General features: G+C 36.8%; 3 protein-coding genes across 3 annotated transcripts; all 3 read right to left on the bottom strand.

Annotated features, from left to right (window-relative positions):
• Nucleotides 1-4,666: 4,666 nt before the first annotated feature.
• LOC115950103 (G-type lectin S-receptor-like serine/threonine-protein kinase LECRK4) lies at nucleotides 4,667-7,119 on the bottom strand. The gene has a single exon (XM_031067352.1). The coding sequence runs from the start codon at nucleotides 7,117-7,119 to the stop codon at nucleotides 4,753-4,755; it is 2,367 nt and encodes a 788-aa protein (XP_030923212.1). The 3' UTR covers nucleotides 4,667-4,752.
• A 1,576-nt stretch (nucleotides 7,120-8,695) lies between these two features.
• LOC115993989 (UPF0235 protein C15orf40 homolog) lies at nucleotides 8,696-12,331 on the bottom strand. Its single transcript, XM_031117991.1, has 3 exons — nucleotides 12,074-12,331; nucleotides 11,872-11,960; nucleotides 8,696-9,144 (listed from the first exon to the last, which is right to left on the bottom strand). The coding sequence occupies exons 1-3, from the start codon at nucleotides 12,264-12,266 to the stop codon at nucleotides 9,004-9,006; spliced, it is 423 nt and encodes a 140-aa protein (XP_030973851.1). The 5' UTR covers nucleotides 12,267-12,331; the 3' UTR covers nucleotides 8,696-9,003.
• A 78-nt stretch (nucleotides 12,332-12,409) lies between these two features.
• On the bottom strand, nucleotides 12,410-12,919 carry LOC115950102. The gene has a single exon (XM_031067351.1). The coding sequence runs from the start codon at nucleotides 12,917-12,919 to the stop codon at nucleotides 12,410-12,412; it is 510 nt and encodes a 169-aa protein (XP_030923211.1).
• Nucleotides 12,920-14,395: the final 1,476 nt, after the last annotated feature.

Here is a 14,395-nt window from a genome sequence, read left to right as displayed (position 1 = left end):
GTACGCATGCTATAGCTTGCGTATGCAGGGCGAAGGCTACTTTGGTCAATTTATTTCCAAAAATAGATTCTTACTCATTAAAAAGGTCATATTTTCCATTTTAACACTCCTCAAGTCAATTTAATATTTGACTGGGTTCTAAACTGGCCTTGGGCCTTAGATTTCAAGTGTTGTTGGGGAACGGGGGCCTGAGTCGAAATGGGTACAAAATGTGGTGTCTACAATATCGTTGACATAAATCTCTATGTTCCTTCCAATCTGCTTGCTAAACATCTGGTTCACCAACCTCTGGTAAGTATCTCTTACGTTTTTCAATCCAAATGGCATGACTCTATAGCAATAGAGTCCTTAACTGGTGATGAATGCTGTCTTTTCCTAATCCTCCTCCTACATCTAGATTTGGTTGTAACCTGAGAAGGCGTCCATGAACATTAGGAGTTTATGTCCTGCCATTGAGTCAATGAGCTGGTCAATCCTTGGCAATGGGAAGTTATCCTTTGGGCAAGCACTATTCAAATCCGTGAAATATACATACATTCTTTATTTTCCATTTGCCTTTTTCACCATGATGATGTTGGCCAACCAATCTGGGTAATAGACTTCTCGAATGAAATTGGCTGCAAGCAACTTGTCTACTTTGTCCATTACGACTTTATTTCACTCAAGAGCAAAAACCCTTCTTTTTTGCTAGACTGGTTTTCTTTCGGGATTTACATTCAGGCGATGTTGAATGATATCTTCAGATATGTCAAGCATATTTTCGTGGCTCCAGGCAAAGATGTCTAGATTCTCCTTCAGGAACTTGATTATTTCTCCCTTTGTTCAGGGATCAAGGCTTGTCCCTACTTTTGTTACCTTCGTCAACTCCCCTTCTACCAGCTCAATTGTTTCCAGTGCCTTTACTACTTTTGAATTCTTTTCCTTGATCATCCAAGTGTGGTTTGCCTTTAAGGCCAGTACTGCCTGATAGCATTCACGAGCTAACACTTGGTCTCCCTTTATCTCTCTTACCACATGTTTTGTTGGGAATTTCATCTTCACGTAGTATGTTGATGTTACAGCTTTCCAACGGGCAGTCAACTACCAAAAAATTAAGTTGTTTGGTTACCTGGAAAGGGTATGAGTTAACCGTGACCATTAGAGTCACTATACCCTTCTGGTATACTTTATCTCCACTGAAATTGATGAGGGGAGATTCAAATGGATGAAGTTTCTTTAGATCTACCTTTAGCTGCTAGAAAGCTAAAAGGTAAATGATGTCGCATCTTTTTCAGAGAAGACCATATTCATGGGTTTTTTTTTTTTTTTTTTGGTTAGGACATATGTGCAACTTGTTAGAACATTTGTCATGTAGAATTGGCTAATCCTTTGACAAAATGCACTTTACTTGTAATTGGGTAAATCTAGGATGGGTTTAGTACTTTAAGGAACAAGAGTTCAAGTCTAGTATTGAAGCCATGCAAATCTGTCTAAGAAACAAGTGAAGAAGTTTTGTTCATTAAAGCTCGACAGATGTATCTATCGAGGTCTCGACAGCTGCTCGACAGAAATAGCTATCAAGAATTACGAAATCAAAATTTCCAGATCTGATTTTCGGCCCATGCTGATATGTATGTGTAGGGTTTCTTTTCTCACAATCTTAGACATATATAATGCTTATTTTAAAGGCTGTCACATAAGAGAATACGAGGAGAACACATGCAAAAAGTGACCGAGTGCCTTATTTTCTCTGAAAGAAGCTACTGCATCATTGCGCCTTAAGGTTTTGTAATGAAGTGCTTCTTGATCTTCATTGTTGATGAAGTGAAGAACTTTGCAGCCAACAACATCTTCAAGTTGGTAAGTTAGTCACGTACTGGGAGTCGTGCATCTTTGGTTAGTCACGTATTGGGATCTGTGCAAAAGGGTGGCGTTCATATATTGAAGAGATCAGAGGTTTTGAAGCAGTAGAAGGTTTTTATTGTAAGTTCATCTATGGGGATTGTAAAGTCTAAGGACAAAAGTTTTGTATTAGATCTAAAACTTCTCTTTATTATAGTGGATTGCTTTTTGGGAAGGTTTCTCATCAGGTTTTTTATTATGAAACTAGTTTGTTTTATTGGTTTTCCTAGGTAGAATCATATCTTGTCTTATTTACTATTCCGCTGTACATGATATTGATGTTTGTTTATTTGTTTTAACAATGTTTATTCATAATAAATCTAATTAATAACTTGGGTTTAAAACTTGTTAATTCTATCAACTGGGGTCTAAATTTCCCAACATTTTATTTTCTGTGCTTCAATGATGGTGCTGTGTGGATGCTGTTAATCTATCTTTGCTGTGACTTCTTAAGGGACTTGAAAGATACTCCTGCTGTCGGACCTCCATTGATCATCCTTATTTCTCCTATAACACTCTTTGGATGATCCTATTGTTTCTCTTCGTCTTTGGGCTTATCTTTTGTTCTTGCCTGTAGGTCATGTTTTTACCTTCCTAGTGAATCTTTTTTCACAAACTTCTATAACTCCCTTTTCTAAATCAGCTCTTCTATATGTTCTTTTAAGTGTTTACACTCATCTGTGTAGTGTCTGTGATCTCAATGGAAATCGTAGTACTTCTTCTTATTGTGAACATTGGGTGAAAAGTTCAGTGGCTTCGGCCATTTGAGTGGATGATCGTCCTTAATCTGCATCAAGATTTTGTCAACAGGCATTAATAAGGGCGTGAAATTTACCATCCTTTTGGTCTTATCATTTCTAGGCTTGATGTTATCTTGGCTGGATGAGTAGTCCTTTCTTTCCCTCTTTTTCCCTTTTGAGTCCTCTTGAACATCTCTTCTGTCTCTCCAAGCATCACCCACTTTGATTACGGCTAAAGCATCTTCTACGTTCATGTATTTTTGGGCTTTTAACAATAGTTCCGTCATTGACTCTGGAGGGCTTTTTGCAAGCACGACCACAAATTCGTTGGACTTTAAGCCGGCTTTGAACATAGTTATTTGCACTTTGTCCTCAGCCTCGTCAACCTCTAACACTTCCCTGTTAAACCACTTCACATATGATCTCAGCGATTCCCCTTCTTCTTGTCTAATTGTGAGTAGGTGATCTGCTAGCCTTTTCTGTCATTGCCCACCAACAAAGTGACGTACAAACAAGTTGCTCAGCTGTTCGAAATCGTCTATGGATGATTGGGCCAATTTGCTAAACCACACTCATGCTGCTCCCTTGAGGGTCGTTGGGAAAGACCGGCACACAATCTCATTTGAGGTTTGCTGCAGGCTCAAGGTCATCTTGAAGGTGGTTATGTGATCATTGGGTCTTTCAGACCGTCATGCGACTCAAGTTGAGGAAGGCGGAATTTCGATGGTAAGGGGCATTCCAAGACCTTTGTTGTGAAAGGAGAATCAGTCCTTTTCACCATTCTATCCAAATTTTTAGTCATTTTCTCCTTCATTTCTTTTTTTAACTTGTCCATCTCTTTTCTCATGCTTCTAAGGAGGTCATCACTCACCCCGTCAGAACTTTCTGTCCTTCTTGAGCCATCTCTTCCATGGCTATTCTCCAGGCCTTGAACCTTATCTTCATTCCTGTTGTTTTCGATCCTCGGTGAACGATTTTCCTCTTGTTGCAACCTTTGTCTCATTTCTTGATTCTGCCTAGTGAGTTCTTCTATATTGGCCTTGAGTGTTTGGATCTACAAGGCCAATGCCGCGGCATCTTGTGTTACATTGAATTCCATCTGGATATTGAGAATGGTAGAGCTACGTTTTCAAACTAGAGTTCGAAAGATTGTTCCCCATAGACGGCACCAAACTAATGAAGCCAAATTTGTCAGTCGATTGGTTTGTCTAGACAGAGTATGACCAATTGAATCTTGATTCCTGCACAAGCTTAGAAGTAGTGTTCCTCTCAAAAAGGTCATCGGCGCGGTGCTAGCTAATGAGCCTCTAATGACAAAGTCAAATATCTTAGAGAGTATAAGGATAAATATTGAGAGTATCGTATCTTATATTTTTGTACCTTTGTTTGAGGTCTAATGTAGTTATATAGTTGCTTGCTTTTGTAGCCGTTGGAGGTCTTCAATGGTAGCCTTAATGGCTTGGTAACGCTTTTGGTGGTTTATTGTGGTGTTTTCAATATCCGTCCAACGGTCATACTTGATTTATTCGTCTGTTTAGTAACAGAAAACATATTTAATGCACCTTTATGGCTCTTCCATCGTCCAAAGGCCTCTTTGGACGATGGGATAGGCCTTTGGACGATGGGATTTTCTTGATTCATCATTTTTCTATTGCCCAGCCAAAAGTCAAAAAAATTAAGTTCATCGTGCAACAGAGAAGTCAATTAGTTTAGGTCTGGTTGGGTGTTTCATTGTCTAATACAAAGAATAGTTTCCTGAAATCCTTTTAAAATCCATTTACCCTTTTTTTTTTCTTTTTTTTCTTTTTTTTTTATGAGTTTAAAATCCATTTACTTGTATCATTGCACTGTACTCATTAACAAGACAAGGTTGAACCTAATAAAGGCTTTGTCAGCATCACCCTTCATATTTACTCATCTTTGAAGAGACAAAAATAAGATCTTTACAATTAAGCTGTATAAATAACAGTACTTAGTGGTTTACTAATATATTTTTGAATCAATAGAAAACTTGAATGACAAGTATGCAGAAATGGAATTAATTATTCAAGTCAACGTGATGTGTTGATTTATTTCATTGATGAGCAACAATATAGGTCACAGCGGAATTCTTGTAGCATAGGAGTATGAGTTAGACACTAGCATCGGAACATAGTGGAGGAGGTGGTTGTGTCACGATGGTTCCTTCTAGCATCAAAATCAGAGACTTCATCGAGGGGCGCTGATCTGGTTCAGTCTGCGCACACCGAAGTCCCACTTTCACCATCTTTTCTAGTTCCTCCATGTCCACCACTTCTTCTCCCACCACTTTTCTAAGCTCTCCAGACACATAGCATCTATCAATCCAATCCATTAGTACTATTTCTTCCTCTGGGGCTGATAAAACCATGTTCTTTCTGCAGCAAATGATTTCGAATAACAGTACCCCGAAGCTGTAGATGTCAGCTTTTACTGTGATTGCAGAATTGCTCTTGTACCACTCAGGAGCTACATAGCCTCTTGTTCCCCTTGCCATGGTGTATGTCCTTGTTTGATCTGTTTTCAATAGTTTGGATAGTCCAAAATCTGATATTTTGGCTGACCAAGATTCATCCATGAGTATATTCTGTGGCTTAATGTCACAATGGATGATCCGGGTCTGACACTCTTCATGGAGATAGTGAATCCCCCTTGCTATCTCTAGTGAAATTCTCATTCTCTCATTCCAACTAGGACGTTCCCTGGCATTGAAGAGAAGGCTTCCCAATGAGCCATTTTTCATGAATTCATACACAAGGAGCCTGCTTGATCCTTCACTGCAAAAGCCGATCAAGTGCACTAAATTCTTGTGGTGAGTCCTTCCTATTATCTTCATTTCATTTCGGAACTCTGGTTCTCCTTCTACCATATTCAATAGCCACTTAACTGCAATTTCTCGTCCACCATTCATTGCCAGGGTGCCTTTATAAACCTTCGCAGATGCTCCCCTACCAATCTCTTCCTTGAAATTATCTGTGGCTATTACTAGTTGATCATAGGTAAATGATCTCAAACTTATTTCTTCAACAACATCAGGTGGACTACTAGCTTGCCTTGTATTGATCTTAGAGCTCCAAATCTGACGTGAAAAAATAAGATAACTGGACAACAGAAAAAAAATTATAGAGAAGGTGATGAGAACTACACCAACAACTCCAAGTTTCTTCCCTAGCTTCTTTGTGATGACAACATTTGTGTCTGTGGGCAAGTCATTTGGCAAACTTTCATTTCTAATCTTCACCAATGCTTTAGTTGGATCACTACTATTCCTCCTCAGAAATCTAAGTGGAAGCTTTTGCTTGATGCACATTTGGTCTCTGAATTTTGCCACCACACAATTACAGTCCTCCAAACAATCTTTGGAACATGCTTCTTCACTCGATTTTGACAGTATATCATACTCGCTAGGTTCCCATAGAGTGTTTGGGAGAGGGAAAATAGTATAATCCGCGTTACCCTTGTTTCCAAAGCAATCTTCTATGATCGTGAAGTTTAACTTGCAGCCAATATTAGGATTTTCAGAATCCACAAAGTCAAAACCTGGGAGACAGATGCAAGAAAGATCTGCATCATTGATGGTGCAAATGCTGTTTGGCCCGCAAATCCCTTTAACCCTGCAACGATCTTCTTCATGGATTGTCGTCCACAAGATTGAAGAGTTTGAGCTGCCTTTAAGCCCCATTTGATGCTGGTAAAGTCTCAAAATGCTGTCCACGTCAAACGTTACCCGATACAGGGCTTTAGCATCAATAGGATATCCACCTTCTGTTAAATTCAGTATGCTTAACCCAATGGAATTGGAAAGGTAGATGCGGCTGTCAGCTGCTAGATTCAAGGACGAGTTTCTTTCAGCATGTGGGTTATTTGATGACCAATACACATATCTTCCATCAAAAATACTTCTTATTGGATAAGCATTGAGGTTTCCATCACTTTGCATACATAGCTCGAAGCTTCCAATTGAGCTATCTGCTTCGGAGATGCTAGAATACAAAACTCGTTCTTGACCTAGCTTTTGTCCGACCAAAAGGGTATTGCTCGGATAATCAAAGCTAGCCCAAATGATGTTCCAACTAGAGTCATACAAAACAAAGTTACCAGAATCAAGCATGGAAGCAACTGAAGCCTTTTGATTTGTTTTAGCAATTGATTCAACTTGTCCAGTGGAGCTATGGAGGCGGAGTCTACCATCTGTAGAAAAGAGAAGAGCTGCACCAGGTGAGAGCACTGTATCATTCTGACGTGACATCCACACTATTGTGTTTTTGGGGCTGCCCACGAGCCAAATGCCAACCTTGAAGCCATTGCCACTAGGGTAAAACCCAAATGCAAAATAGCCAGAAGGAGAAGGCCAGAAATTTGGGGTGGAGTTTGTGTAAATGGTGGAGCCAGTGGTAATGTTTGATTGTTGGGGGGATTGAGCTTTTGTTATGGAAAATAGATGGAGAAACAAGAGAAACAAATAAAGCTTTAATGCCATTAGAATAGGGACTTCTTACATATGCTAACAATGGTGTTACTCATTTTTCTGAGTCGAAGTTTATATAATAAATGAAATGGACAAGAAACTTCAACTTCCTGTTTTTTTTTTTTTCTCTGTAGTCAATGGTGGACATCATTGTGAGTCTTCTTAGTGGCATGGAAATTGGAAAGTATATCATGGTACATGGAAGTCCGACAAAGCGGTTCATGTCCCCATTTTCTCAGGACAAATTTTCCCTAAGAAAAGGTTCTGTTTTTGAAAATTACAGTAATACAAAACGCGCTCTTCAGTAGCTAGCCATAAGGGGAAAGTCCTAAGAGAATCAACATAGCTTAATTACCATGGAAAGGACGGATTAAAGTCAATTGCACATATGGGTGTCAACTGTCAAGACTAGAAAATGTTGTAGTAAGCTTCACTAAAACCTAAAACCTTAAAGTCTTTGGCATTTTGCTTGATTAGTCTTTTCCTTTAACTAATCAAGTCACTATTTGTTAGTCAAGATAGAAATGCATACGTTAATATGTACGGGAACAGATACTTTTAATTTGGTGGTCAAACTCATCAAGTTGATAGATGACACGTTCCTGGTAATTTCAAAGCATTGGCAAACAAAACGTATTAAGTATAATTAGGTCATGATTATTATTAAAAAAAAGAAGTATAATTAGGTCATGGATTGAAATCTTGGCCTAAATATACGGATACAAATGTATCCATCAAGTTTGAGCACCGAAAGTAAGCTTAGAGGGAAAAAAAAAAGGGGAATACCCATTAATTCTTCGTCCGGTGACTATTGCCTAATCAAAGAAGTACAAGAGTCAAGGATAGGGTTGATGAGCGATTACAAAGAAAGCTTAGCCAAAACAATTTAAAGGGAAAAAAAAAATGCAAGGGATCCAAATTGGCTTGAACACGGAAAAGTAAAGCAAAAACAATCCTAAAGTGAGGTGAGGTCAGAAATCTGAAAATCAATGAAACAAAATTAATATACTTTTTATTAATTTGTTTTTAAGCATTCAAGTGAAAGCTATTTGGTAATTCAACGAGGAATAAGTGGAAACAATCAAGAAAGACTTTTAGCCCTTGACGTTTGCTTTCATCCCACAATTAGAAGTGGGTTTTCCTCTAGGCTACAACAAAATCCTACTAATCCTCTCTGCAACTTGGAATGTATTACAGAAGGAGAAGCCCTTAGCTACAAAGAATGAAGCTTTCTGAAGAGAGATGCCAACTATAAGGCAAAGTGTAAGATGTAAAACAAAGGGCTTCAAGTCGAACTTGAACATTTCTAACCGGCAAATTAAGAATTTCACCAAAACTAATCATTAAATTTATTCCATTCCCATTCGTTCTGTCTGATTTGGATGAAACAAAAAATTGATATTTTAAGGAATGGAATGAATGTTCCCCTAGCCCACTCCTTCCAACAAAACTTCTAACCAAATGGATACACAGAAATTTTTTTTTTTTTTTTTTTTTTTTTCAAATTTCTATTCCATTTCTTTCCTTTCTTCTCTCCTAAACAAAAGGTTAATCATACAAGAAATACATTATCCAAATACATAAGAGATGACAAAGTGAAAATATCTGATAAAAGAGCAGCAACTTGAAGTGTAGTGTCAAAACTCAAAACCATTATTTACAAACAAAAATTCAAAGAAAACTAAATGTAGCTGTTGTAATTACAACTTTGGTCAAACAAAATGTACCTTAGGAGGTAAAATATGACAACTGATCCTGGTTTTCATAAGCAATGTTGGAAATAATTCAGAATGGACGGCAGATAAATGATCTTCAAATCCAGCTTCACTTTGCTAGGTGTCACTTGTTAAGGTCGTCAAGGACAGGTTCACAGACAGAAATCACCTCTCACCTATCTCATTTCTCCAACACGGATTTTGAAACTTTTTCTAAAGCATCAAAAACACTTTGTAAAGTTACCTCCTCAACAATCACAACCTTGTCTCTTGATTTTGAACCAGAACCTACAGATACTTGCCTTCTTTTCACCCCTAAAACCTGTTATTCAAGAAGAACAAAGACTTAGGAAGTTTCTTTGTATATAACATCATTCCACTTCAACTATGCAAGCTAAACTGAGAAGTCAAGTCATTTTATCAAAATAACAAAACAAAACAAAAAAAGAATTCCACAGAAGAACATCAAGTAAAGCTTTTGACAACATTTCAGAAAAAAAAAAAATTTAATTAAAAATAAAATTAAAATTAAAAATTTAGGCACTTTAAAGTTTAAACTTTGCACATCACAATTTGCGCATGCCCATGGAAGCCCAAAAAATAGCAACAAAAGAACTCCTATTTAAGAACACATCATAGGGATACAAACACACATACAGCACTTACTCACAGTCAACCAATATTAGAATGATATATACATCACAAGACTCATTTAATATCACATGCACCAAATACAATCTCACACAAGTATGCTCTGGATACTTTATTCACTCACTTAGTCTCACTCTAAAAATGACACCCATCCACAATCTACACTTCCAAACACCACTATGCCAAACTTACATCGAGATTGCTCTTATAACCTCACTCACTAAACACTAGGATACTAGTACACTTGCATTGCACCAACATTTGGACACAAATGCCTCCTGATATGACTGCATGTTGCCCATAGCAAGATCAATTCAAATTTCCTTGTACTGTAGCTAGATTTCTAATCATTGAGTAGATCCCCTTTTTTCCTTGAAGCCACTTTGGAATCTAGCCCAGCAATGTAATTTTCTACGTATGGATGACGGTGAAAAATAAGTAAAGAGACTAGACCAGTTTAAGAAGTTTCCAGAGAGAGAGAGCAAGAGAGGTTTTTTTTTTTGGAGGAGGTTTTCTTTTTTTGTTTTTTGGAGAAAGACTAATTTGTGGAATGGTGATTATCTTGAACTCCGAAAATAAGAAATAGATTCTAGAAGCTAAAATAGGGAGTCCTGACTATGAGTATAGTATCAGATCGGCAGTTAGTTAGTTAGGACTCTAGGTGCATCTAGGATGCTATCATGCACACTTGAACTTCTTGTGATTTCAGTGATTTTTGATCCAATTCTCATCCGTAATTATTCAATTAGTGTTTCTTTAATCTTTTGCCTGGATTTCTTCATCCATGAGGAAGTCTAGGGAAGAGAAAAAGGTAAATCTGGATGTTCTTCAAGGTATGGAGTAGTAATGGGCTCCGAAGCTATGCTAGAAGTCCGAGTTGCCTGAGACTCATTAAATATGTGAAGGATTGAAGAATGATCTGATTCAAGATACTAAAGTGGAGGCCTAATTTATTTATTTTCATGTTAGGGGGATGATAAATCTCTGGATGATATTGACCTCTATGGGCCAGAAGGGATATCTAAGATGGCTGAGCATTTGGATGGTGAAAGGGATGCTTTTGCAGATGGAAAACAGGCCTATGCAAGAAAGTCTAGACTCTAGAGCCTGCTGATTTAGTCTCTGATTGTAATGCTCTGCATAGAAGTCTGGTGGAATTTCTATAGAGACAGTTTGGTATATCAAAAACAAAATCCACATTGGCTGGGATTGCAGATGCTCATGAGTTGGATAAAGGCCAATCTCAGGAGCAAAATATAAAGGGGAAATGGTCCCAATCACAAGATAGGAATTCATAGTTCCAAGTAGACAATTGGGAGGGTTCTCAACTGCAATTTCATACCCCAGTGAGAAAGAATGGGAGAACTGTATTTAAACCTCCTATAGAGGTTGCTCAAATGTTATTTCTTCCTCCCATAATAATAGGACAGAGGGTGAGGTTGTGGACCCACTAGAAAGTGCCAATTGAGCTACATGGAATCTCATCAAGAAATCTAATTTAGTGCTGAATTCTTTAATATTCTACATCATAATTTTCCAACCTACCCTACTCCACATACAAACACCTCATCAGATTTTCTAGAAAAAAAGAAACATTAATTATGTAGGAGCTAAAAGATATCATCTATGTTTTTATTTTTATTTTGTTTTTTTTTTTTTTTATGAAGTAAAGAAAGGTATCAGTCACAATGGTCTTGTCATGAACATGGAAGCTCTTTATCTGAACTACTTGTTCCAAAAATTCTCATTCACTCCAACAAGAGTTGTCTCCTCTATCTCAATGGATGTCATTTCAACTTCATTCAATTGATTCAAATTACTCTGGCCTTTTAAACTACTCGTAGAACCTTTGTTCCTAACTCTCAAGCTACGTTATATTATTTACCAATGACCAAATCTTAGTTGCTTGACAAATAATCTAAAGTTTGGACTCATCTTCCTTGGAGCATAACTTTGATAATGTTCCTCTTCAATGACAAACCTTTTTTGATAATTTGAAAGTTGGGAGAGGGGAAATTTAAATCTTGGATGTCTCTGCTTAATGACAAACCCTTAGCGCACCTCTCACATACTATAAAATCATGGGATTAAAATTTTTGAAACTTATTGCCTTGTCGAGTTAGCAAGTACTAATTTGCAAGTAACATGGTAAAGTCATGTTTTTCTTACCAAAAAAATGTAAAACTAATAACGGTTTCTAGAAGCAATTCTTAGCATTCAGCAACTCTCCTCTAACTTTAATGATAAATAGCCATCTTAAATTTCTGAAACTTCTGATCCCAACATTTTTTTTTTTTTCAAATTAAACACTTATTAATATCCTAGAGATAAAATTGAAACCTATTACTGAAAAATAAATAAAACAAAAGAAGGAGAAGAAGAAGAAAGAAAGACTGACGGAGCTAATGAAATCGAGAAGGGCGGCGTTAGCTTCTCCGTCTCTTGCCGGCGCGTCAATTTGCACTCCCACTGCCTCATCACTGATATCTACATTTCATATTCATCCAAAACAGGAAAAAAAAAAAAAAAATCAAAGTATCAACACAGATCCAAAATACAATAATGTGTATGTATATGTGTATATATAATAATGGCGGGACCTGTGATGGACGAGGATTTGGAGCCAGGCTTGGCGTGGATGGTGATGGCCACAGAGGACGGAGGGATTGACCGAATACAGGATGGAAAATTGTGGTTGGGGGGTTTTACGGAGGAGGACGACGACTGAGTTGGCCCGGCCGAGTTGGAGTTAGAATTGGCCTTCGCTCCTTTGCCCTTCTTGGCCGGTGGCATATTGTACAGTACTGGTACTTGCTTTCAGGAGCGAATAAAAAATAAAGGTTACGAATACATATAGGCTTCAGAATTAAAATTTATTATTTTTAATTTTTAATTAGAGTATATATTTTTTTGAAAGGGATACGGCATTCATTCATTTATAAAAGGCAAGCATCGTGATATAATTGTTCAATGACTGGAGGAGGGGAATCCTCTATCCAATACAAATCCTCAATACTAGTTCTAGCATGTTGCACTAACACATGAGCCACCTTATTACCACTACGCCTTGTATGAGAAATAGATACCCACTGCAGGCCCCTAATAAGATGTTTAATATCTTCCACAACAGTCCCCAGCAGAGATATGTTGGCTTCTTGCGATGAAATAGCTTGCATTACATTAACATTGCCTCCCTCAAGAACCAACCTGGAAAAACCTGCGTCAATAGCAAATTCAACAGCCTTTCGACATGCTAACAGCTCACCTTCCTCACAACTATGTACTGCTGGCCTTCTTGCGGACATGGCTGCCATGACTTCGCCCTTGTAGTTATGGATTATAACCCCAACACCAATTCTGTTCAACTCAGAAAAAATTGCTGCATCAAAGTTCAGCTTAAAAGCCGATTCTGGAGGTGGTTTCCAAACTGTCCTACTGTTCTGCATAATCGGTTCTGCATAAAGTTGCTATTGAGCATGTTTGTACTCTTCTAAATACTCTGCTGCCCTCTGATTAATAGTCCCTGGATCAATGAATTTGCCACCAAGAATAATGTTGTTGCGCCTATTCCATATGAGCCAAGCTTGAATCAAAAAGACTTCAACTTCCTCCTATATATATATATATATATATATATATATAAAACCGAAGCCTCTGCTGATACCATAATTTTCCATATTAGTACAACACAATATCAATTTTCCACATTAGCATAACACAATATTTTAAAAATAATCTATATATATAAAACCGAAACCTCTGCTGATACCATAATTTTCCACATCAGCACAACACAATATTTTAAAAATAAAAATAAAATTAAAAACAATATTTTATTTTCTATATTATTATTATTATTATTATTATTATTATTATCTATATATATATATATAAAACCGAAACTTTTGAAGCTCCCACAATTTTTCACATCAGCACAATATTTAAATAAAATTATCATTTTATTTAAATTAAGTTAAATTTTCCACCTCATCACTGTTTCTTTTTCCAATGCAAATTAGACTTCTAGCCAAATAAGGACACTCTCCCACCGCCTCTACTCTCTCCTATTTAAGAATTGCTTGCGTAGAAAACCTAAGCCCCAAAAACTATTCGCGGAGAAGATGATGTTTGAGGACCCTCACCACAAAGTGCATATTGAAACTGACATCTTTTTATAAAGGTTGGTCAATATCTTATATTTATATGTATGGCCGTTTTCTGTTAACTTATTGTTTAGCTACATTGTATTGTCAACGGAAAATATACAAAGCTATGGAGGGGTAGTTCTTCCTCTTACTGAAATCCATCTTTTGCTGGACTCTTTGAGTTTTGACATATCAAACATTAATTTCAAGATTCTTATTAATACAAATAAGTTGAAGGTGCGTTCGTCATATGGTTTTGTTTTCAGCTAATAAACTAATTTTATTAGCTGAAAACACAATGGCTCAAAAGCTCTTTGCAGTGGAAGGTTCAAAAGCTCTTTGTGGGATCATGTTATAAATCATTGTTATCTCTATTACTTGTGAATCTTATTACAGGCTACATCAGCATAAGATTGTCTCTTCCTTTATAGGATGCCTTAGAACATTTATTTAATTATTTTCAATTAAATTCCTTAATATTTTTTGGTATTTTAGAAGTTTTAACATATGAATTTTTGAGATATTATTTTACAATATTGAAATTATTTGATAGATTTCCATGACTATAGTGATAAATTATTTCTTTTAAAGGTAACACTATAGTCACATTTTTTTATGTTGTTTCTATAAATTGTAGGTTTTGACTATTTTGATTCTTTATTTTTTGTCATTTTGGAAGTTTTAATATCGATATTTTTGGGTTTTTTTTTTTTGGGTAATATCTAAAACAATTTGGCAGATTTCAACCGTTATAATCATAGATCACTCTTTTAAAGA

This window comes from Quercus lobata, chromosome 6 (assembly GCF_001633185.2).
Source record: "Quercus lobata isolate SW786 chromosome 6, ValleyOak3.0 Primary Assembly, whole genome shotgun sequence".
Taxonomy (NCBI): Eukaryota; Viridiplantae; Streptophyta; class Magnoliopsida; order Fagales; family Fagaceae; genus Quercus; species Quercus lobata.
Note: the sequence above shows the minus strand (reverse complement) of the source record. Positions and strands in the feature narration are given on the sequence as shown.